General features: G+C 43.8%; 1 protein-coding gene across 38 annotated transcripts in view; it reads left to right on the plus strand.

Annotated features, from left to right (window-relative positions):
- The first annotated feature begins 23,171 nt into the window (after positions 1-23,171).
- CLASP2 (cytoplasmic linker associated protein 2) overlaps positions 23,172-25,116 on the plus strand; it is a 154,067-nt gene continuing 152,122 nt past the window's right edge. For 19 of the 38 annotated variants that reach the window (XM_074842069.1, XM_074842124.1, XM_074842222.1 and 16 more), the window contains exon 1: positions 23,174-24,184. In XM_074842069.1, coding sequence (XP_074698170.1) covers positions 23,990-24,184 — 195 coding nt within the window. In that variant the 5' untranslated portion in view covers positions 23,174-23,989. Of the gene's footprint in view, positions 24,185-25,116 lie in introns of all 38 variants that reach the window. The other 19 variants (XM_074841953.1, XM_074842032.1, XM_074841979.1 and 16 more) reach the window with 3 other exon arrangements.

Genomic DNA, 25,116 nt, shown 5'->3' on the forward strand with positions numbered 1-25,116 from the left:
TCGTCGCGCGCTCCCTACGCGACGCCGTCACGCACGCACGCGCGCCTGCCCCGCGCCGTGGCCCCGCCCCGTCCCCCTTGCGCAGGCGCAGCGCGGCCTTCGTCGCCTCACGGCAGCGGCGGGACGGTCTGTGGGGAGTGTACACCGCGCTGCTGAGATACACACACACACACACCCCCCCCCGCATTGCTCAGATACCCCCACACCCCCCTCCGGGTGTGGGAGCGACGGCACAGCCCGCCTGAGCCGCGCGTTTTTACCGAAAGGAGCGGGCCCGGCCCCGGTGCGGTGGGGGCGGGAGGAAGGCGGTAGGGGGAGAGGGGTGTTGGGAGCCCGGGGCAGGCGGAGAGCTGGCGGGCTGCCTCTGGAGAGGCGCCGCTTAGCGAAAGGCGCGGCCGCGGAGCTGAGCTGTGCTCATGAAAACGTCGGTAGCCGGTAACGTGAGCTATGACACACCGGTGATCGTGAGGTGTCCGGCTTGAAACGCGTTAGAGGGGAGCAAAGGGTCCCATACCCACCCCACCCTAAGAATCGGTGTTTTAAATAAGCTAAAGCGTTACATTTCCATGGCAAATGCTGCGATGCCTCTAAGGCAGCCAAAGGCAGAGTTTCACGCGTTGCTGTGATGACGGAGCTGTTCCCCGCATCACGCCTGCTTTCTGCTGATTCAGCCCAGCCCAGCTCCAGCAGGCCGGACAGGCCGTCTGCGAGGCTGGCGGGGCTGCAGACTGAAAAGGAATATTCAACCCATGTTCTCATTTCCCACTTTTTTCTGCCACTTCGAGACAGCTAAGGCTGTCAGCCTGCTAATTTTCATATTACATAAACCCCGAGGTGATCATACCACAAAAAGGAGTGGTAAAAGTGCTTTTAGAATTATTTAAAAGGATTTGTTCTCATGTTGTAGGAGACCAGGAGCTTTGCTGTAAAGCCGACGATCCTTCCATACTGAAAGTGTGCTATACCAGGTAGAGCTATCATCTCTGTCATCTGATGAACGTCTGAAGAGGTGGCATAAGAGGAAGAGGGTAGAGACTGGGAAATCAGGCTTAACTGCTCCTGTCGCCGCTGGGAGGGGCAGCTCCTCCGGTGTTAACCATCCCTGTATACAACCCAGAGATGCTGCGGCAGCAGCAGCCGGGCCTTCCCGGGCACAGGCAGCAGGAAGGAGGCGATGGAGTTGTCTTCGTTCTGCTGCTTCCAGTCACCGTCGGTGGGGCCCAAGTGATTATCCTTCAGAGCCTTGCCAGGTTGCTCCTGTTACAAACCTTTGCAATATTCACAAAAAGTGAATATATATGTTAACGGTTCTTTGGTGCATTCCTACCTCCCTGTGCTGAGTAAACACCCAGCTTGATTTCTCATAGCTCAGTCAAAACCAACTAGTAGTTGAGTTAATTTTACATTTAAAAAAAATATTTTTATCTTAGAATGAATACAGAAAGCTGTCCTGCCTTACTCCTGTCTGGCTATGTGAGTTCCTCGCTTCTGTTTTTTTCCCCAGGTCTTATTGCCCGCATACACTTGTAAGCATTTGGTCTCTCAGCTTGAGTCAGCCTTGCACTGACTTTCCTGTCCCAGGGAAAACCTCCACCCTCACAAGCTTAGATTCGGATCAGTCTTAAGATATGGTCACCTGGGCAGTTGCCTCCCTTTTTTTCCAACATCAAGACCTTGCGGGGTATCGTTACCCTACACATCATTACAAGATACACGGCTGTCTATATATGGAAGATGGAAGCCATCAGGACCTTCCAGCATAACAATCACAAACACGGAAAGGGTGTGAACAGGGAAGGGCAAAAACTGCAGCTATGAGATCATAGTTCTACTTTGGAGCCATGGTGACCTTTAGGTGGCTGTTGCTTAACAAATGCAATGACTGATACTTTGCATTCCTAAACTGTCCACCAACACGGCACAGAAATTTCACTTTGTCTTGGAATAAGTTACCAGAACTTCAAACATGCAGGTGGTTTGCTTCTTTCCCACAGATTTCTTAATAAATCAGTATTCCTCTGAAGGCTTTGTTCTGATTATTACAATTATAATATTATAAGCAGTAATGACTTGTCTCCTTGTTAGCTCTGACTAGTTAAGTACTATTTCCCAATTTAGAGATGAGGAAGCCACATAAGTCAGTAGTTATCAGTGCAGGGGGCATAATCTACATCTGACTCAGAGTCCTGTGCTTTAAACAACAGACTATACTTCCTTCTTCAACAAATTTAAGATAGTATCTAGGGGAACCACTTTAAAACAGGTTTTCCCTAAAATGTTTGAAGTAATGCAACACAGACGAGTTATAGCCGTGTTTAGGCATTAACAAGGTCACTAATATACTTAATTCTAGTATAGACAGATCATTGGGTGTCCCCAGTTTTCCTCTTTTTTCCTAAACAGCCATTACGTATATGTAGAGCACCACAGTTTTGCAAAAGCATTTCTAAAAGTCAGATTTGTTTTCAATATGCAAACTGGCTTTTCTGCATGCTTCATGGATTTTGTCTACGATTTTTAGACAGAAAACTTCTCACTGAACTCTGATGTTCTGTTTTATGCTTGCTTTCTGTTCACAAATTCTGTGTACAGATATTTACTTGAAGCAAGATTATAGTCTGCATTTGCTGTATTTTATTCTGTAGATTTTGATCGTGCTGCTTTTATCCATAGCGTAAGAGTTACCCTGTAGCAATTGCACTCATTGGCAAAGAGATGCTATAACTAAACAAATCAAAAATCAGCAAAAGGAAGTGATAAGGCAGCTGGTTGTTCATTTCATTAAATCTGGTGGTCCTCTTGCCTAAAGCTTCATTTAATCACTCAGATCCAACCCCATTTTGATACTCCTAACATCATCTTTTGGTGACATAGGGTAAGGACCAAGTCTTTTATCACCATTATGTTTTGACCATGAGTATCAGGAGTGATTATCATCAGTTGCCAAAATGTGAGAATGCAGAAAACAAGTTGTATGTCAGAAGAAGCTCTGATTGGATCCAAATAACCCATCTAGTCCTACTGCCCATTTAGAAGAAAATGAAAAATTCTCATGACCTATGAATGAAATTTCTCCCTGACAGCCCATAATCAAAAGCACAAGGAAGAATTCCCACCATTTCCTTCAAATTCGACACTCCTTTACCTTTTGCTTCAAAATTTAGAGGAACTGTTAATCCTATTTTCCTCAATTTTCATTTGTATTTATTAGAGTTTTATAGTTCCCGCAGGTGAGGAGGAACCCGAACCGGAAGATACATTGATAGCAAATTCTGATGTGCAGGGGCCGTGCTTATCTTTGTGCCTGTAAAGCCACGTTCACAAGAATGCTCAATATACCATCCTCCTGCTGTTCCAGTGCTAAATAAGAAAAACACATTTTCAGTCTAAATTCCAGATGCAATACAGGTCAGGATGGAGAAATGAGAGGCTGGAGAAGGGGTAAAACAGGTCTAAATACTGTCGGTGCACTTACTAGGGTAGAAACTTGTGTATGGTGGTAATTACAACAAAATTGCCTTTCAGCCACAAGCTAAATAAGGAGAGTGACTATGAGGAGAGAGCGCTGGCAGAAGGTCTAGAATAAGAAGGGCATCACATGCATAGCTAGCGGCGCGGAAAAAAACTTTGTAGATGAAGTAAATGGCAAGCAGGAGCAGAAGTGGGGATCGGAGAAGGCTAAAGAGAAGATAGAGGTGAAGTAACAGGAACTTAAATGAGATCTGGAAGAGAGGGAGATTATGCAAGGCCTGGAAATTGTTGACCTAGGTAAGTCATTTTAGCTGCTGCATAGTAGGTGGACTAGAACAGAGCAAACAAGGAATCTGACGAGCATTAGTGCAGTATTCTCTGTAAATGGCTGCAAGAATATTAGCTATTAGGCCAAGGAGAGTGCACCCTAGAATTTTCCTCAAGTCTCAGCAGGCTTCAGAAACATGCCATATTACCGATCACATAATGATAGTGCCTGTGCTTGTTACTCAAATACACCACACAAACAGGAAGAAACAGCTCCTCACTGTCCCACGTCATAGTTTGTAGTAGTGGGTCTTCTTAATAAGCACCAAAAGCATTGCTAAAGTGTTTTCATATATCCTCTTAAAAATCTGTGGTACAATTGTGTCCCACTCAAAAAGATTTATAAGAGTTTTAAAATGTTATTATTTTTACTGCTTACACTCTTCATATGACTGTGGTTCTAGAAGATTTACAAAGCAGAACAGCTTGTAGAAGACAGCAGCAGCTTTCAGTTCAGTAGGAAATAGCTGAGAGGCTAATAAAACATGTTTCCCAAAAGCTGAAGGTCAGGTGCAAGATGTATAAATACAAATGTATAAAATGCTTTTTTGCAATGCATTGAATAAAACTGCTTGCTGTTTAGCTGTATTACCATAGTCCTGTATATCATATATTAGGGTACAGTCACATTCTGCCTCCAGATACACACTCTCTACTTAAAAAGAAGCAATGTTTACATAAGCAATTATCCTGGTATAAGCCAAAGCATAAATACACAGTGCTATAGATATACTGATACAAGTCAGGTGACTAGTAGCCCTCAAAATGGCCACTTCAACTCTGAATGAGAGTGTTTGTGAGGATATAGATTTACACCCTGTTTCTCATCTGTTGGTTATGGGGCAACTATGCACAAGAGGTGGATGTAATAGAGAATATTGTTGTCATTTAATCCTCGGCAGATTGCACAGCTATTTACTGAATCTCAACCCGGCTTATAAATTTCTGAAAAATCCAAAGTCATGCATGAGTATTTGACTTACATTTTGGCGTGAAAACTCTGTCGTCGACACATTTTGGTGCAAAGTTTATGGTGTGTGGTTTGAAAAAAGTTCAGAGCCTTCTTCTGAAAGTTTGTTGAAAGAAAGAAAAGGTTTGTTCTACCTTTGTTCAGTATTGAACTGTTGATGTTACTTAGTAAATCATTAATTCTACTTTACGTATATAAATTATGTAATTTTTAAATCATTTTTACCCTTAGGAATGAAAAACAAAGTACCTGTCATATTGCATTAAAAGCAGGTGAAAAATCAAACGTCTGCTTTTTGTGATAATGAACTAAATTTTACTTTACACTGCACTTATTCTTGCTATGAACATTTCCTTGAACTGTCACAGGATTTCAGAGGCCCCACCAGGAGATGGATAGTGTTCTAGTGTTATCACATCTTTAATTAAAGCTAAGAGACGAAAGGATTAATGACCTTGAAACACAAGTGTTTTGCAGTATATCCTTCCCCTTACTATGCTGTGTTTTTACTGCTTCTAATTTTGAAATAATAAACAACTGAAACTTAAGTATGTGATTCTATATTCACTCCGGAGGAGAGAAGAGGTTTTTATTTTACAAATTGCTCTTACAAGCTTGGCTAATTAAGCTATCCCTTAAGATTTGAAAGTCAGAAAGTTTTCGCTTAAATTCTGCATTACTAAATAATGCAAATGTGTCAATAATGGAAAGTAACAAAATAGATGAAAGATAATGGGGAAACATTGAATCTCTTAATTATTGCAATATAGGTATACCTAAAGCAACAGCTTTCTTTTATTCACTTTAAAACATTGCTTTCTAAAGCATTGTATTTCACATTTTATGAATAATTTTGTCCAAATATGTCATCAATTCAATCCAAATACTTTTTGAACCAAAGGACAGAGTAGCCTTCAAAGAAGTATAAATTAATACTTGTCTTTTGTTGGTATTTTACAGTATGTAATTAAATTTTGTATTGTTTTTTGTCTGTATATTCAATGCAAGAAAAATACCTTTTCCTGTTTATTACATTGCAATTACAAGGCTTGACTGGAAAACTCCATGTATAATTTGAAGACTACTAGGTTTATTACATTGAAGATATGAAAGAAATTAAATCTGGTTAATTGGGGAAGATGCTTTGTAAGTCATCGCTGACCTAGCATTTATTTCAATAGTATTTTCTATTTGGAGTGTTTCTTGTCCTGAAATATCTTATAAAATCTTAAATTAGAAATAATTTTACATAGCTGGAAATAGGTCTGGATGGAAGTAGGGAATTAGGGAGTCAGTCATTATACAGCATAATGCTTACTAGTATAGAGACATCGCTTCTTGCTACATGGAACAAGCAGGACAGTAAGTAAGATCCCAACAAATACCTTCACTTGGTAAATTTCACTAAAAAACCCTGCTAAATTCAGTTCTGTCATTCAATGGACTCTTTTTATAGCAAGTGAGAGGTTTACACCACTAAGCAATCATCTCTATTGACAGTATTTTATTTTCAGCATTTCTGGTGGAGAAGAGCCTGTAATAAGTCACAGTTCAACTATCTAGAGCTCCTTTACTGCACAAAGCAGTCTTGTTTTTTGAGAAGACAGTAATAAACTTTGTCCATCTGTGGGCAGGGTACATGCGGCCCGACAGAGTCCAGCTTGTTGCTCACGTGTGAGGTGGGAAGCATCTGTCCCTCAGCCGGGGGCTACTCGTGTGCCTTTGCAGCAGCTCCCCCAACATGCGGTTCAGCTCTTTGCTCCTTGCTAAGTTATTTGCCACCCACTCACTAATTCAGATAAACAATGAGACACTGTGCTCTGCCTACTCAGTCAAGTGACGTTGAGGGTTTTTGAACCAAGGTGAATCGAAAGCCAGACATACTTTTGAGCGTGCTCGTATGAGCTGATCCTCTGTATCCCCCTCTGTGCATATTGCCCTTGTCACTGTGTAGATGGAATCTAGTACGTAAAAGGGTCTTACAGTCAGGGGGAAGAATTTGCCACTATGTGCTGGACAGAGCAGAACCACGCTGCTGGAGCGGTATTAGGCAACGACAGCCGAGGCCAAGGCCTAATTTTAGGTGAAAGGGGATGACAAGCATGTAAGGAAGAAAGCAAGGACCCGATTTAAAAGCTGTAAATACAAGGTTCCTCCTTCTAATGTGGGAATCAAATGAATCGTTCCCCAAGAGCGCAGTCCAGGAAGAACAGCTGCGGTACTTATTCTCTGGAAACAACCCACTCCAGTGCACAGCAGTCTGGGACCTTACAAAAAATTGAAAGATCAAACAAAAGATAGGAGACCCTGAGATCAGGGTTGTTCCACAGTCCGTGCAGGGAGGGGTTTATAACTTCACCCAATTCAAAACATCTCCTTAATACATGTACAGACAGGCTTACAAAGAGCCACCTCTAGTAATATAGGGAATCCACTTCTGAAAGCAGTGAAGATCCTCTTGTCCTACTGTTAAAGTTGTCCAAAATATGATGTTTTTATCTTACACGTTCCAAACATAATGAATCAGAACAAAGTTTCTCTGTGACATAATGTAACAAACGCCACTACAGGCAGCTTTTTTGCAAAGTTTGGTCCGACCACAAAAATTTCGGGATAAAGAAATGGCAACAGGATTTGCTGACAACACTGTAGAGGATTCCTCCAAAAAATGCTTGCTTTGCAATGTTCAAAGGAGAAACGACAGACAAACTTGCACTGGTGCAGTCTGAAAAAAGCGAGATGCAAAAAATGTGGTTTAATCTTGTATTTCATCATCCTCCTGGCTGTATGTTAATGTATGTGTTCCAAGCAGGCACCACAATCCAGCATTAGCAGTGTGCTTCTGCACAAAAAAGGAGAGGATGATTTGATCAGGGGCATTTTTACAACACATGCCTTTTTCTAATTTTTTTTTTTCATCAAAGGAGATAACTGTGGCTCTAGTTGCTTCTAGTTGTGGTAGGACATCCATAGCACATCACAGAGTCTGACTCAGACATTAAAGGGGAGCGTTTGAGAGGCACTGGATGAGCCAGTTCATGTTATGAGACTGCACTTCAGTCAACACCTTTGCAAAAGTTGTATAAATTAGGGCAGATTTCAGCGCACTATTTGTCATATATGATTCATCCTGGCATGAAGTGTCTGGACATGGCTTGACTAATGCCAGTGCCTAAAATGTCACTGTAAGGAATTCAGCATGCAAATTATGTTCTACAAACTCAGGAGATTATCCCTAATACTTACTTTGTGAATCCTCAGGTTGCTCTGCCTGACTTTCCCTCTGAAGTTCCAGGAAGTTCTTACTGTCATATACACAGACTGAAATATTTGTAATGAGCCACTTTTAGGGGGAAAAAAAGCCATTTTCTTACTGATATCTTCTTCTGTGGAATCAGACATTCAGCTGATTTGTATATGCAACATTTCTTCCATTCACACCAACTGGTATAAACTGTAATGTCACATTCCTTTCAAACTAGTATGCTTAGCAACTTAACACTGTTTCCCATCCTTTCAGATACAGAGATGTTGACATATACAGTAAGATATTTCAAGGAACACGAGATAGTATATTCTTGCTTCAAATATTATGTTTAAATGAGTGCTTAATTACTATCCATTCTCCATGCAAGCATTGACAGGCTTATCAGTGGTCACTTTTGCAATCAGCTGGCATTACCTACAAACTACTTAGCTAGGAGCTTGACAGTGACTAGGCATAACTGACATTAAATTGTCCTTGGAGTCACTCTAGGACAGCAAGTGAATTTCACACAGTAAAAAGCAAAGACTAACCGCTTCTTTACCGATAGTACCCTTCATGCTTCTGTAACTCTGATAACACCAGATGTGCATGTGTCTGTCCACTTTCAGGCTTGTGTGTCTATCCTTTCTGTACCTCTATGTCTACATTTGTTTCTAGCATCTGCTTCCTCCACTTTTCACAGGGTTCCAAAAATGTGCTTCGGATTGGTTAGCTAGATGTGAGTCATCATAGCAGGTCAATTCATTTTCCCATGGCATGTTTTGTTCCACCTCATGACTGTCATTTTTTCCATTTTGATCTTACCAGTATTACCTGCTTGGCATGGCAGTTTATCAGTGACTAACGAGGTACCTATTTTCAGGGATGAAGCAGCAAAAGAATTTTTTTCTTTACTATGTAGATGATTCAATATGACTTTTCATTCAACATACCTTGTGTTTATATGCTAATTATTTAAATGTTCTGTTTTATTGGCCAGAAATATATTCAGTGATGCAACGGTAACCATCTCCGTTTGTATAAAACTCATATAAGGGCTAATTACATGCACATCAAAATACATGCCCAAAAAACAGCTCGGTGAGAGATGGGAAATTTTGCTTGTGATGTATCATTTGTTAAGAGCAAAGGTAAAAATTAAAGATGAAAACTGAAGTCTCACCAGAATGTTTTTTCAGAAGTGCTATAGTTGTACCCAGTCATTTGCGCTCTTGTGCTGTGACAGCATGCCGACACTGTATCGCATCACTGACAAACAAGAAGTTTGCTTCAACTCATTTCCCCTTCTGTTTTCTTATATGCTCACATGGAATAATAAACCAGGTTTGAGAATGGCAGACTAACCAGATTATATGCAGGGAAACAGAGGAATTAAGAATGGTGACTTTAGGAAATGGAAAGGGGAATGCTGTAAAGAATGGAGGACTGTGGGCAATTATTGCAAGCTGAGGTGATGACTCAGAATACTTGTGAAAAAACATCAAGCTCAGGGTGTCCTGATTGAGTGCAAAATATTTTGGGCTTTTACACGTTCAATGAGGAACATAGGGAGTGTGGTTTTATTTGCCGTAATACCTAGCAAATAACTATAAGTGCATGCAAGTGTTGCAAGGGTCTTTGCAAAATTAGACAATAACTGAAGCAATTATATACTAATAGACCTATCTTAAATATACCAGAGAAGTTATTTTCCAGAAGACCTCTTATGCCAGGCCCAGGAGAAGACCCAGGGATTTCTGTTCCAGTAGAATTCATTAACATATTGTGGCCATTAGCTGTCCCTGTCTCTCCCCTTTTACTTCTCTTCACATTCTCAAGAACACCTATACCAGAAGAGGTCTTCCCTAAAAATGAAGAAATTACTAGACTGGTAGTGTTTGCTAAAGATCTTTCTGTGTGTGAGCCAGCATGAAAGCAGTCTGAGGTGTGGCTGAGATGTTCTTTAGTACTTGTCATGCACAGTGGTGAAAAGTCCTATGGGAAACACAGCAATTACGGTACAAGTTAGGGCAACTCTTAGGGTAGCTGGAATTTTTCCAGGGACCAAACTGGCCTGTGGCAACTTCAGAATGGAGATAAATACATATTTCTTGCATTTGCTTTCTGCTCTGTACTACACCTGAAAGGGACTAAGCTGCCTGACAGCGTCCCAATTTTCTACTGTTGTCAGTATTACTGTGCTGCAGAGGAAGAACGCAACTGAATTACTGTACAAGCAAATAAAAAAATGCTGTCTGAAGCAGCGTACAATTGTGAAGAGCTAACAGATGAAGACAGATGGAAATGTACAAGGTTACTTATCTAATGCACAGTGCAGGGATTCCTGATGTAGCCCCACCAGAACTACTTCTCAAAGCAGAAGCATCCAGAAGCACTGCCCCAAGCCAATTAGCTCTGTATCACCGGAGAGGTGGCTGTCACACCATACTGTACAACCCACAATATTCTTACCATCAAGGAACAAGACGCACTTTTTTCCATTCTATCTTAAAAATTGACTTGTAGAAGGGAATGAAAGGACTTTTAAAACCAATTACCATGTAAATCATGTTTCCACCCTTACCCTAGCACTGTCTAAATAAATAGAGGATACTGACAGAAGTAGGGAGCTCATTTTTTCTAGCCACAAAATAGAGCTAAAACTAATAGTATTCATGCCATGCTTTTCACTTATTTCCTGAGAGCAGCAGTGTATCTCTTGAATCTACTACCAACTGTAAATGCCACGCTGACAAAATTCATCTCCCGGTGTCAAAAAACTACACTGCACGAAGCTGTTATGTATTAATTTAATATTGGATTTTCTCCTTGTTGCAGGATCAGCCCTCTACTTTATGACTACTGACACATAAAATAAAACACAGTGACCAGAACACATTCGAAATTGAGTCAGATTTTATTGTATAATGGACTTCTATCAGAGTGGGAGAAAAACAGGGCTCATAAAACCAACTGCTAGTTAGTGGTTATGGAAAGAAAGTCAATCTGCAATTAAACCATAATGGTGGTACATTAAATAGGAGTGAGTAATGGTAGCTAAACTTACTTAATTAAAGCTGGAAATATTTAAAATATTGGTAACAGTTTTATACTGAAACCATATGATGAGTTTCGGCTTGATTACTCTCAGAAGGGCCGCTGCTGTACAGCCCTTCAGGCAAAACACCTGCTGAGATCTATATGCTTATAAAGAGATTACAGACACAATTTAAAGGTGATAAAGACTGTCTGGATTCAAGCAGTGATTACACAGCCATTGCCCAGTTCTGTGAGATACAGTTTACATTATCTTTTGATGGGGCATGCCTCTTTGTGGAAAAATGTTATTTGGATTAAATATTCATTTACGTGGACTACTGGATGCAATTATGGCTCAGGAAGACGTTTTGTGACAGTTGTGTTCTCAGATTTTCATGTAATGATTGTGTCTTGGCATGGAAGGTACAGAGTACACTTGAAACTGTGTTTCGTGATCCAGGTTCTGTGATCTCAGCGGTATCACTGTGTTAGACTGTGCACTGCCTGAGGCCAGAGACCCTGACTGTCCCCTCTCAATTATTTATGCACACTCCAAGGCACCGAGAGGGTAACCTAGTTAAGCTTAGCAGAGGATCCTCCTCACGTGTCCACCTGTAGGTGAAATGAGGAGGCCTGGGCTGATGTCAGATGTTCTGCAGCATGGGTGGGATATTCTGCCATCTTGTTTGCTAGGCTGGCCACACCATCACAGCGACAAGGCGCAAGAGAGGATAACACACTGCAGCTCCAGAAGGCTGAGCGCTTGTGACGTTGGGGCCAGAGTCTGCCTTGCACCTGCAGTGACAAGCAAGAAGCAACGTTGGTAGCAGACAAGCACAGCCACAGCAAATATACCTCTGTTTTCACTTTGGCTTTCACTCGCAGCTGCAGACCTTCCTCCAGCAATGCCAGCTGAACACCCAACCCTGGGACGCCGAGCACTGCCTAGCAAGACTCTCTGGAGCTGACTATGACAGACTCTGGCTACAACTTATGCTAGTAAGAACAGCAAAAGTATTTTGTATTGAATAACATTCCTTCAATAAAATTCCTGGCCTGGCCAGGAACATGGTCCCATAGCCATAGAAACACCATGCTTCCTGAAATGGTGCCTTGGAAGCAGCTTTCAGTTTGCACAAACCCACACCTTTAAACACATAAGGTTGCACAAATATGCACTCAAAAATGCTTTCAAAGCCAAAAGGTGTGATTTCTTTTTCTGGCATAACTATAGTGTATCCCTATATATGGACAAGCCTGCAATAGCCTGGAAGCACCCAGCAGTCTGCAGTGTGAATGTGGATAGGGTAACCTCAAATGCAGCGCAGACATAGCCAGCGTATCTGCTTCATTCTCTAGGCTCAAGTTAGCATGTCTTGAAGCAGCATCAAATATCAGTTACATTGCATCAAGAAGGAAAACGTTGCCAGTCTCATCTGTCCCAGTGAAACAGAGAGCACAGTGAAACTTCTAGGATCCAGAGGAAAAGAAAGCAGTGCTACAAAATGCCAGGCATGTTGCAACTTCTCTAGCAGTCTTCTCAGCTAGCAAAATCTGATTGATTGAAGTGTTTGCTTGAAGAAATAAAATGGATGATCGGGAAGCACTGTCATCATAGATACTTCAGAAAAATGAGATTGGGAGAGTAATACATTCTTATCCTCTGTTGAAGTACATTTTTTTTTTTCCAAAAATACATATAACTGGATGCTAGTTTTGAAAATGTCATCATGCCCCAGGATTGCTTTTATAAATATGAGGAATCATACCCATTGCCAAGATGTGCTTGGTTCCTTTTTTTGGGCATACTTCGGAAGTTCATACTTAAGCAGCACTCACTGCACTCAAAGAAAGTTGTGATTAGGTAAGGACTGACACTAAACCTCATCATAACAGGATTTTCTGGATTTCTGAATCTCAGCCCAGGTCTACAGCTGAAGTTTTGAAAATAGTCCTTAGACTTATAATGTCCACAGAAAAACCACAGAGATGAATAAAAGTGAACTGTGGGTGGAAAATCCCTGTGTTGACATTTTAGATGTTGCCATTCAGGTCCATCTCAAATTTAAATCTGTAGTTCAGATGGACTGGTTCTACTGCTCTTGCTCCTTTACCACATAGCTTTGTGACAGAAGTGGGATACAAGTTCTCCTACATTCAGTACCAGGTGTTTAAAGGATTTAAGAGAAAAGAACACTGCCATTCTCATACACATAAAGCAGCATTTTTACACTTCAGAAAATGAGAGACTATATGTGGAGGTAAGAAATTAGTTTGTTTTAATTGCAACCAACAAATCAGAGACCATGAACATAGCATTAAATCCGCAGTATGAGGCCCCTGGGTGTAGCCCCCCAGCAGAGGCCTGACTGCTGGAGGCCAGCACTGATGTGGTGGAGCCGTGTAACCTCGGGCCAGATGGCTGTGAAAAGCTGGTGGGCAAGGAAGAGCTGAGAGAAGTCCCGCTGGAAGCCGCCCCGCTTCGCTTGGGAGCTGCATGTAAGCTCCAGCTCTCACCCTGGGCCCCTGCCTGCCGTCCCTTATGGCTGTGCCTGTGCCCAAACCTCACCGAGTCAGGCACCGGGCTTGGCCTGGGACCTGCCTCGCGCCTGCAGCCAGCGGGCCGCTGGCTGACCCTAGCCCTGCCAGGGCACCGCTCTGCCCGCCTTGCTGCAGCACCGGGCACAGTGGGGCCCCTGCCCCGGCTTGCCTTGTTGTCACCTCGGCCGGTGGCTTGCCTTCGCTCTCGGAGCAGCCTGCTCTGGCTGCAGCCCTCGCTGCAGTCATCCCCATGTGGTTCACAGGGTCCGATGTGAACTGAGAAGAACATCTGCTTGATACCAGGATCGTTGAACAAAAGTTACGCTGTTGAGACCTAAGAATGAAGAATGATGTTTTATTAAACCAAACAAGCTACTGGTCACTAAATTGATACTATTTTAGCTGAGGTTGTACAGTCTTTTCCTGCCAATTGGATCAGGCTATAGACCAACATTTAAACTGGTTTAAAATCAGCCAACACATTTAACATAAGCAGGTATCTAAACTAAATGAACTAGAAGCCTGGTTATAGATGATGTTCAGCTAATCACTCTCACTTTTACACATTCTCAATCTCCTATGAGTGTCTGGCGTGACATCCGTTAGAGCGAGTGCAGGTGGAGGTTCAGATGTCCAATGCAAAGGCAGCCATGTACCATGCTGGGGGTAGGGTTTGGCTTCTGTCACCGCTTTGAGCACTGACGTGCTTGTTCCCTTACGCACTGGGCATATGTTCTGGAAAATGCATAGCACAGGATTTCATTTGTATGCAGAAATACCCATATGAAGACATTTTTATCTCAATAGGAATTTACTTCTAAACAGGACGGTTATTGTCTTTAAACACTGGCAATGAACACGAGAATGTTTCTGCTATGAGTCATACAATATTAAAAAGAAGAGAATTCATAATTGAGGCATCACAGACACTATGGTTACTCAGTTAAAAGCAGATTAAAAAGAGTCCACTTCTGCTGCCACAAATTTGCGTATTACTCGGGATTTTATAGGAAAAAAGTTATCTTATATTGCTGCCTATATTATGAGATATTTTTCTTGATTTTTCTATAGTGAAATAGTCCCCCAGACCTGCAATGTGGATAAGTGAGTTCTCTCAGTAGAAAGACAGACTCCAGAAGGGGAACAAAACCCCTACTCGTAATTTGACTCTAAGAAATTGTGCCTGTTCAAAGTGCTTATGTATCAAATCTGTATGTTCACTTCTCTAATCATTTCCATTCGAGAATGTAGAAATGGTGAAGTACCTAAAATTTGGATTAAAATACTGCTAAATTGGCACCTAAGCCTTGGTTTATGAAAGTCCTAACTGCAACTTTATGGATTAGGGTACATGAGTATCAAATTCCTTATAGATATGTATCAAAAGGCATCTGCAAACATCAAATAAATTAGTGGCTATAGAATTTGTTGGGAAGTAAACTAAAGATCTACATGGGTTCAAAAAATATCAGAGAAAAATTAGAAGTTGTTCTGAATAATTCTTTGAAACAGGTTGGTCTTTTAATTAAATTTGTGCATATATGTTTATACAACAATTTATCATCTAAGTTCTGACAACTGTATTACATTTTAATTACAAGAAACTTTTACTCACTTTTATTACTTTAATTATTATTTCCACATGCTTTCTTTAAAAGATCCCATCAGTACACATCACATCAGTACTTCAACCTCTTCCTGGAAATAAAAAAAAGCAAAATAGCAAGCCAAATCGCTGGTACTGGTCAGAGCCATAGGATCTGAATTCAACCTTAGTTTTCAAAAATTGCCTGAATTTGAGTTGCTTGGATTCATGTGGTTTTGTTACTGGTTTCCCAGTTAGATAACTATATGTGACTAAATGCTTTAGTTCCATGATGGAGTGAGCTATCTGTTGATCATTAAAACACTATGAATTCAACTACAAAACCCACAAGATACACATACACAAAACCAACCTTACTGTCTTCCCCCATAATCTATTTTACTTTTCCCACTATTTTACTTGATATACAGTGCTATTATTTTCAGAGCTGTATTTATGGCTATTATCTCATTTCAGTTTTCATTCTAAAATGGTATAATTCAATCTAACTTGGAAGATCTGGACAGGTCATCACTTTAACCATAGGAAAGCAGGGAGAATAGGCACAGCCTCCGTATTTTCAGAAACAACCTTCACACCCCCACGTTTCGGCTGATGCTGAGGTACCAAAAAGCGTGACTCAGCCTTTCTCACAGGAGACTCAAAGAGCCAGTTGCAATGACTCCACCACGTTGCACAAAAGGTTTGCAGGGTTTGTGGCTGCTGCTTTAGTCCCTGACGGTGCAGATGCACATCTTTTCCCAGGTGAGGCACGGGAGGTCAAGACTTGGAGAGGGGGCAAAGTCTGACCCTCTTTTTCCAAACCCTTGGTACTCCTCCTGCACAGAGCGGGTGGCAGTTCTGAACTGCAGAGCAGTTTAGTAAAAACTCACCCTTTTGCAGCGCAGACCCATCATAGGGGATATTTGGTCAAAGCTGCTGACGGCTGTAAGAAGTACAGTCTGATTTAAACTGCACATTCAGCAGCACCAACCCAGATACAAGAGATTCTAAACTATTTGAGACAAGGACAGTAATTTATTCTTTTCGGGGTAAAAAATAAAATCATCCATGACTTGTTTTTTTTTTCCTAGAACGGAGATGAATACTTACATTTTTTTCATATGCATACTCATTTACAGAAATTCCCCCCAAACACCAACTGATATTTGCATCCATACCAAACCAGTAGGTTTCTATGTGAGAAGGGTGGAGAGCCAAGCAAAAAATATGATCTGTAACAACTGCTAGCTTGGCTTCTTTCTTCTGCTGCACGGCGTTATCAGTAATAGATCCGGCCGGTAAAGTTTCAGCTACGCGCCTTTGGACGGGAATACTTGGGAAGATCTTCCGGGAAAGTTTACCACGAGAGGGAGCTCTCAAGCAGTCAGACAAGTTTTTTTCAAACGACAGGGGAAAAGCATGTCAAAATCAGGTAACAGCCAAAAAAATCAATCAATTTAAATTAATTTAAAAATGTAAATGCATATAATTCTTTATTAAAAAAAAAACATTTTAAACTACATGTATGCAAATTTATGTATGCCTTAAGCTATATGTATGTAAGGAAAACTTTGTTTTCTTTTGAAGAACCCTGCAGCTTCTACTTACCTGAGAAAACCTTTCTTGATCAATACTGGTAATGTAGGAGTTACTCCAGTAATAAATGACTGCTGAATCTGTTCCTATTTATAGCAGGGTTTGCATTACAGGAAAAAAAAGCAAGCCAAAACAGAGACCAACAAATCAGATCACACATGTTTTTCCCTTTCCCTTCTAATTCCCATGCAGTGAGAAGTGGGTTGCTTTGTGTAAGTGTGGGCAGAGTCTGCCGCTGCACTAGCGTTACTAGGATGAGTATCAACACACTGCCTGCCTTGGAGAGTTGTTTCTATGTAATGAGACTGTAACATTCTGCAGAGTTTTTCACATTCTTCAGTGCATTCACTGTCTTGCACGCTTCCTGCAGATAATAAAAATGCCGTGACTTGTTTTGCAAGAACAGATATTTTGCCATTCCAAGGCCAAAATACAGGCAGCTGCACATCCCTTGATACTGCTGTACAGTACACTGTGTGCTCACTAGCTTTTACTTTTCAGGTCAGATGAATCAAGTATTTTGGATCCTTTTCTAGTTCTTCCATACTGCTGTTACAAACAATAGCATGACAACACAAAAGTAACTGCATCTATATTGAAAGAGTTCACATAGGTATGTTAACTAGAAGTTTAATCAATTTCTTAAGTTTAACAATTTAGAAAATTTTGTACTGATGGACTATTATGTTGAGCTATTGCATCCCAAATTTTTCCAACATGACACTAAATCATTATACAGCAACATTATACAAAGTTTTTACACAGAACACTGGCATATGATATTCCATCACAGAAACTGAAAGGTAGAAAAGCACAATTGATCAAGGTCTAGCAAACTAACCTGCTGCACGGAACAGATGCAATCATTCTCTTGACAAACCACAGTTAAATACTTTTACCACTAGAAACAAACATTTCTGCCACTGTACAAAAATGACATAAAGGATACCAAGTTATGTAGCAGTGCTTTGAGTTATTATAGAAGACATGATAGACTACCACGATAAAAGAGAATTAGCCACTTACACGTTAATTCTGACACTATGTTCTTGATCTGTTATTCCTATTTTTCATTACCCATAGGTTTTCACTCGTTCTTCCTTCTCTGTATCACATGTTCAAGAAAATTAGCAAATGAATCATTTAAGATTTATCAGGATGAATTATTTAATTGCAGCATCTACATGTTAAAACATATTTGACAATAAGGAACAAATTAATGCCTTGGAGTAATCCAGTAATTGGGCATCGGTCCGACTCACCTCACGCCCCTTTTCTGTAATCAAGTTGACTCAGTACGTACAAGAAAAGTACCAGACTACTAGTTTCAACCTCTGACTTCTTTACAAACAAGCATGTGAAAGCAATTGATATTAAATATGTAATTTCAAGAACATCCATGGCACAAGCCAAAACGTAGCAGAGTTCAACAAGTACATTTTTTATACAGTTACATCTAATTTCATCTTTAAGGCCTTGTGAGAAGAAATGGGCAATACTTCAAGAAGCTTGGTACATACATTGCAACATCATCACCAGAAATTTCCTTCGTGAATTAATTGATTTATATTCAGAAGATATTTTCTTTATTCTGATATTATTAACCCCAGAGGGAGGAATTCAAATGATTCTTAAAAATGATCAGCACTGATAAATTCAACCTGAGAAGATACACATCATCCTTTTACAATTAACGTAAGAAAAGATGTAAAATAAATGCCTAAACAACACAGGTAACAAAAAATGCCACATTTCTGCTTAAAATAGCACAATATGACAGTTTTACCCCCTGACAGTATTAAAAAAAACCTTGATGTACTGATCTCCAACCTATAAACAACTAAAAGCCAATGGTTATTCCAGAATACATTAAAAGGAGGTGGTGTGTGATTGAAGGATGCCACATCCAAGGCACAATCTGGACATTTGCTTCAAGCCACCCAGGGTGGAACATGATGCAGAAGTACTGTCCGGCTGCTGAGGAATCCAACAGGAATGTAAGGACAACTTTCTCACAGATTTCTTCAGTGTCAACTTAGGCTACGTCAAGCATAATTTACGGGAACTTTCTGAGTGACTCATGTTTAAATTCACTCTATTTTTATTATTATGTCCTGTGCTTGCTATTTCTGATAGAGACCTTTTAATCAGAGGGTTTTAAAGGGATTTTTATGGTTCTTTCAGTGATGGGATTGCATCTTCTGCATAGGAAGGCTTTTTCAGAAGGGGAAGTCAGTCTGTGGAAGTAGCTTTTCTGCTGGAATGACTGACAGGCCCGCTACAGAAGACTGATAACTGGGTTGCACATGGTCTCAGTCTGTTAAAGCCACTGCTGGGAAAGGAAAGCGGGTAGAAACAGAGTCTGAAACACAGTACGTGCTTTCTTATCAGCCAAAGGAGTGAAGAGCACGGCGTTCTCCCCCCCGAGCCTGTTTCTCTGTCCGATCCTCACCTTTTCCAGAACAGGACATTACATGCGATAATGGCGCAGCACACTTGTATGGGATGGGGGCGTAGAAACAGGTTTGGTGTGCAATTCAGGTTGGAAATGCGCCTCACTGGATTGGTGTCGTTTACCTCAGCTCCTGCTGTAATTGCTCTGGTTGCTAACAAGTCATATTCAGAAGACTGAAAGAAATTTTGATTCTGTGCTCAATTACAGGGCTTAATTGCTCTACAAAATATTATGCATTGTACAAATACACGAGAGTAGTGGATTTACGCTCACATGCTTGCCTATCAAAAAGAAGATTGCATTCCAAAGGAAGCAATCTCCTTAACTGTGAATAAGAGGCTTTAAAAGATCTTTGGCTTGAATGAAAATGCCTTCTTTTTGGAGCCTAGCCCACATCCCTAGGTATAAAGTCCACTAGGGCTTTGTGAGAACATCTAACAACAAAACCCATGTCCTTTATCCAAGCTGGGGGACTGCTCTAGATTCGACACCAGAGTGCTACTCCTGCCTTGCTAGAAAAAGAAACGCGTATCCAGAAGCTCTATTTGCCAAATCAAAATGCTATTTGTTTGCAGAGAAAAAAAAAAAAACCACCAACATTTATTGATCTCACAAAAAAGAGAATTCTTTTCAGTGCTAGGATTTCAAAGGAAATTGCCGAGAACTTATCAGAACACCTCAGTGATAAAAAGGCTACCAATTTTCTAGTGTTCTATCAATGTCTGGACAATATAAAGGCACTAGTGCTGGGAGGTAGTAACAGGATGAAATACAGTAGTCTAATCGTCTGATTTTACAGAGAGGCAAATATTTTCTCCTGTGTTTCCTAAGAAAACACTTATTACATGAAATGGGAAAAAAAAAAAAAAAAAAAGCCACATATCCCAGCATGGCTTTTCGCCCTTAACATAGCTTTGTGATGTCGTCTTTGGGCTGACAAAATAGTTTCAGCATTTCAAGTGTGTATCTTATTATACTTTACCCTTCTCCTCAGTTTCAATGCTATTCACAGCAATTAGATTACCTAATCGGTATATTTGCTTTGAATCAAGAGGAATTCAGAAAAGCTAGTGCCACGAGCTTTACCCCCTCTCTTTGTTTAGGATTTTGTCTGAAGAGGTTGACATTAACTTGGACTATAATAAAAGGGGAATTTTAAACTACTTGGGTTTTTTTCAGAAAGTGTAGTGGACTGAAACTGTTTACAGTTCTTGATATTCCGAGAGTCCAGTATCATCTCCTCAGTTCTTTTCTGTTTAGACAATCTTATTTGATCAAGTTAGTTTTAAAACTTTCACAGCAAGAAAATTACTTTTTAAACTTACACCACCAGTGAATCAGATTGTAGTGCACTAAAAAAAATTAACAAAGCAGTTTTTTTATTCTGATATTTATTTTTCCATTTCCAGCAGTTTCTCGAGTCCTGTTTTCAATAAAAGCAATTAGTAATTCCACACCAAGTTTTCATAATCTAGCTTCGTAAATGGCATTGCACACACAGGACAAGAACTATTCAGCTCCATCCAAAATTACATTTTTTTATATGTGCACAGGGAAATCCATTGTGAAAACATGATGAGCAGTTCATCATCTTTTTGTAAAATTATAATAAGCTCAAAGTACAATACATAAATTTTTGTTTTCAAGGCATCTATAATCTTTTTCATCATCTTCATTACTGCAATGCCTAGGGCCCAGTGAAGCATGGGATCCCGAATTTGCCACATCACACCAAAATCAACAAAAGGCTGCTTGTGGTCTTGCCTTCTGCTATGCCTGTGGACGGAGATCCCTTTTTTTTTTTGCCAGATCAATTCCCTGAACTAGCCCTCTGCAAGGTCACACAGATGTCAGTGGGACAGAAAGGAAGTGCAGAATTCCTGAAAATGCTATTTGTGAAGTAGCAGGCAAGTAGGACCACTGTAGCACCAATTTAGTTTAGTTTATGCTGCTGTGAAACTGCGATTTGCAGGTGTGGTTCCTCAGTCAGTTTACACCTAAATCCTGCAGCCAAATGAAGGGAGTACCCCACTTTCCTGCAGACTCACCCTCCCGCAGCATTAGGACTAATGAGGCAAGCAAGACAGCCCGACTGTGCTGTCTTGAAATTACGCTGAGCTTTCATGACACAATGGCTACCATTGAAAGAGGTCCCACCAGCCCTTATCTCCCCCATCCAACTTCTGGCTGTCTGCTTCTACTTTCCCCGCTCCAACTCTTGCACTTGCTTAACCCCAAAGTGAGGCAATTTAGGAACCTCAATCAGCAAAAAACTAATTCTGGGGGGAAAAAAAAGGGAGAAAAATAAAGAAAAAAATTATCTCCCTGAATTGTTTACATGAAGTCAAATAAACACCAGCTCTGGTGTAAGAAAGGGAAGGATTGTATACATGTATACATGACAGCAGGGGAAGAAAAGGACCGCCTGTGTCAACAGCAACTTGCAGTTTGGTGTAACAGGAATCCTCCCAGTATTTGAGGGACAGCAGGACAATATCACTGTCCACTGCCATTGACAGGGGTTGTTACGCTTCCCATCTCTGGAGCCCTGTGCTTCTGCCTGTGAGCCAGCCCAACTCACAGATACCAACTCCCTCATTTAGCCCGTTAAATCAACCCAAAGCAGTCAGTGAACACAGGACCTGGCACAGGGGACAAGACCAGGCCCAAGCAGAGCAGCTTGGGCTTGAGGAGAGGGAAAGTGACTTTCTTTTGTTTCATCTTCCTGCCCATGAAAACTACAAACCTACTTTCAGCAGCCTGAGAGGCCCCACGAACACACTGCTAGGACAAGGTGGAGGGAGGGAGCAGGACAGGACCACCATTCCCCTTTCTAACATCATGGGGATTTGGACAAGTTTAAACCAACCCTGAAACGCCACCTCAAGTCACAGATCCTGCGCTAAGCAGTCTTCGTTTGAAGTAAAAGTCAATTCTTGGTAGTCTGCATGCAGGTTTGCTACACTGCAGTTAGCCTGTGTACCGAGTGGCTCCCCAGTGGTCTCTCCACATTAAACCAGGACAGAGGGTTTGGGCCAAAGAGGCTGCAGGGCTCCACCTGACAAAGCGGGGGCTGCGCTGGAGAGGCAGCAGCTTCATTTCCCCCTCTGCAGCGGGGCTCTTGGCTTTGCGGTCCCACAGAGCCCGACCTCCCGCGCTGTCCACTCTGCCACAGCTTCCCTCCCGCTCCCCTTCGCCGCGCTGAGGCGAGGCGAGGCAGGCAGCAGCCACGCCGAGGCACCCGGCTACCTGAACCCTGCGGGGGCAGGAGGAGGAAAGCACGGCGGGGCGCTGGAGCCAGCCCGGGGTGCCCCTCCATAGCGGCTCCTCGCCCACCTCCCCTCAGCGCCGCCCGCCTGGGGTTGGAGGAGAGGGGAGACACCCGCCCAGGGCAGCCCCCTCAGTAGCGTCGCCGGGAGCCCGCGCTCCGAGCCGGGGAGGGGAGGCGAGGGCGCCTCAGCACCCTTCGCAACGCTTCCCCTGCTTCTTAACACTTGCTCCTCCTCCTCCTCCTCCTCCTCCTCCTCGTCCTCCTTCCCCGCCGCCTGCCCCCAGGCCACCGCTGGCACCGCGGGGCCGCGCCGGGCCGCGAACCGGCCCCCCCTCCCCGCTCCTGGCGGCGGTGCGGCGGCCGCCACTGCGCATGCGCCTGCAGCCACGGCCCACGGCCCGCAGGGGGCCGGCGGGGCGGGGCGGGGCGGGGCGGGCTACGCCGCAGGGGCGGGGCGGGGCGGGGCGGGCGCGCGCTCGGCGCCGGCGGGAGGCGGGGGAAAGGCGGCGGGGGCGGGGCCGGGCCGTCGCGCGCCACGCCCAGTCTAGCTGGCGCCGGCCGCGGCGTCTCGCGGCGGGGGCGGGGGGACACGGGGACAGACGGACGGGACGCAACTTCCACGGGACGGGGGCGGGGCCAGGGCCGCGGCCGGGCGCGGCGGCAGCGCGAGAGGCTGCGTGGGGGCTCGCGCGCTCCGGCCCGCGGCGGGGAACGGGGAGCGAGCGGCGCTGAGGGCGGCTGGGGCGAAGTTTCGGAGCTGCCCCGCGGGCGGAGCGGGAGGGGCCGGAGGCCGCGGCGTGGGGAGCATGAGAGGCCCGCCCCGGCCTGGCCGCTGCTGCCTTCGTGGGAGGACGGGCTGGTGCCCGCGGCTCTGAGAGGCGGCCCGGGGATCGCTCCTCGGCGCCTGCGGGCGGGAGGAGAGAGCGGGCGGCGGCGGCCGCTCCCGCGGGGGTCCCCTGAGCCCACACGGCCGCCCGCCCTGCGCTGAGGTGCCCGCGAGCCCCCTGCGCCCCGCGGGGCGAGCTTTGACGCTTGTTCCCGCTCGCCCGTTTCCCTCCCCTCAGCGGGGGAAGAGGAGGGGCGGCGGGCAGGGAGCCCGCCCGGGAACCCCCCCGGGACGACGCGGAGGCGCCTGGAAAGCCCCGAGCCCGAGGAGGCGGCTCCCGCCGCGGCCCCCAGGCCCTGCGTGCGCCCCCCCCCCGGCTTCCCCATCCTCCTTCAGGCTTCCCCTTGCGGGCGGGCTCGGGGAGGCGGAGGCCGGAGGAAGCCGCCCGTGCCCCCGGCGGCGGCGTGCGCTGCGTGTGCGCATGGAGGCGCCGGGCGCGGAGCCGGGGCGGAGAGGGCGAGGGGCGGCTTCATGAGGGCAGCGGCCCTGCCGGGGATCGCCGCCTCGCCGGGCCTTGCCCTCCCCCTGCCCTGGCCGCGCTCCCGACCCTGAAGCCGGTCGGCTCGCTTCCGAAAAAACTTTTCCGCAGCGGCCGAGGATGGAGCCTGCCGGCATGGATTATTTCTGCGACCAGGTGCAGCAGAAGGACGTGGGCCGCAGGATGCAGGTCGGCCAGGAGCTGCTGGAGTACCTGGGCGACCCGGCGAGGTCCCCCGATGTGGAGCAGGACCAGCAACGCCTTGACAAAGTGATCGACGAATTAACAGCGTGGGTCAACTCGAGTAATTTTAAGGTAGGCTGGTCGGCGGGGCTTGGTGCAGGAAGACCATGATTCATCATGGTAGGGAGGTACAGCTCTCCGGATTACTTTTTAATCAGATCCGAGCAGAAATAAAACTACGTTTATACCAGTTTTTATCCCTTCCCCCACAAAGGGAAATTCAGGAATTTTGCAGGGGTTGGTTAAAACCACTTTGTTTCTATTCCTCTGTCCTAAAAGAAGCAGTAACGGGGGTTTTGGTTTTGCTTTTATGGTTGGTTGAACGTTTTTGGACATAATATTAAACCCCCACCCGCAATTATTTTACATACTCGGATTTTTTTTCTTACTCTGAAACAAGATAGGTGGTGACTTTTTTTTTCTTTTTTTTATTACCACTCCCATTCCATGGTCTCTGTACTCGGTCTCTGTACTCGGGTGTAATGTTTCATGGGATTGCCATTATTTTCTGTAGGCCGTAGAGAGTGCAGTTTCACCCGGTTTGTATTACACCGTGTGTGCTTCATACGATTTAATGAGTAATTTGCTGCTTGGGGTTCCTATTGTAAGTTTAAAGTTGTTTATATTGTCTTTAGGTGACTTTTCCGTACGTGGGAAGTTATGTAGTATCTTTACAGCAACCCAATGATGACTCACGTTTCGCTTTTTTTTTTTTTTTTGGGTGCGTTTTAGACCGAGCTGCAGGAAACGAGTAAACCAGTGGTTACTCCTGCACACGTCTCTGATAACATTTGTAAATTTTTCTGGCGTTGGTCAGCCGATACCACGATTGACACCGTAGTTTTATTAGCAAGGACAATCGTATTCGCATTAGCGATTTTTTTAGGTTTTTTTTTTCCCCTGTGGGTCGGTGGGACAGGTCTGCGCTGCCGTCGTCGGGTGGCGGTGTTGCTCTGCGATGCTGAGCTCGGGTCTGTTACCCGGGCGAGATCCGCCCTTTTCCC

Source organism: Strix aluco, chromosome 1 (genome assembly GCF_031877795.1).
Source record: "Strix aluco isolate bStrAlu1 chromosome 1, bStrAlu1.hap1, whole genome shotgun sequence".
In the NCBI taxonomy this organism is placed as follows: domain Eukaryota; kingdom Metazoa; phylum Chordata; class Aves; order Strigiformes; family Strigidae; genus Strix; species Strix aluco.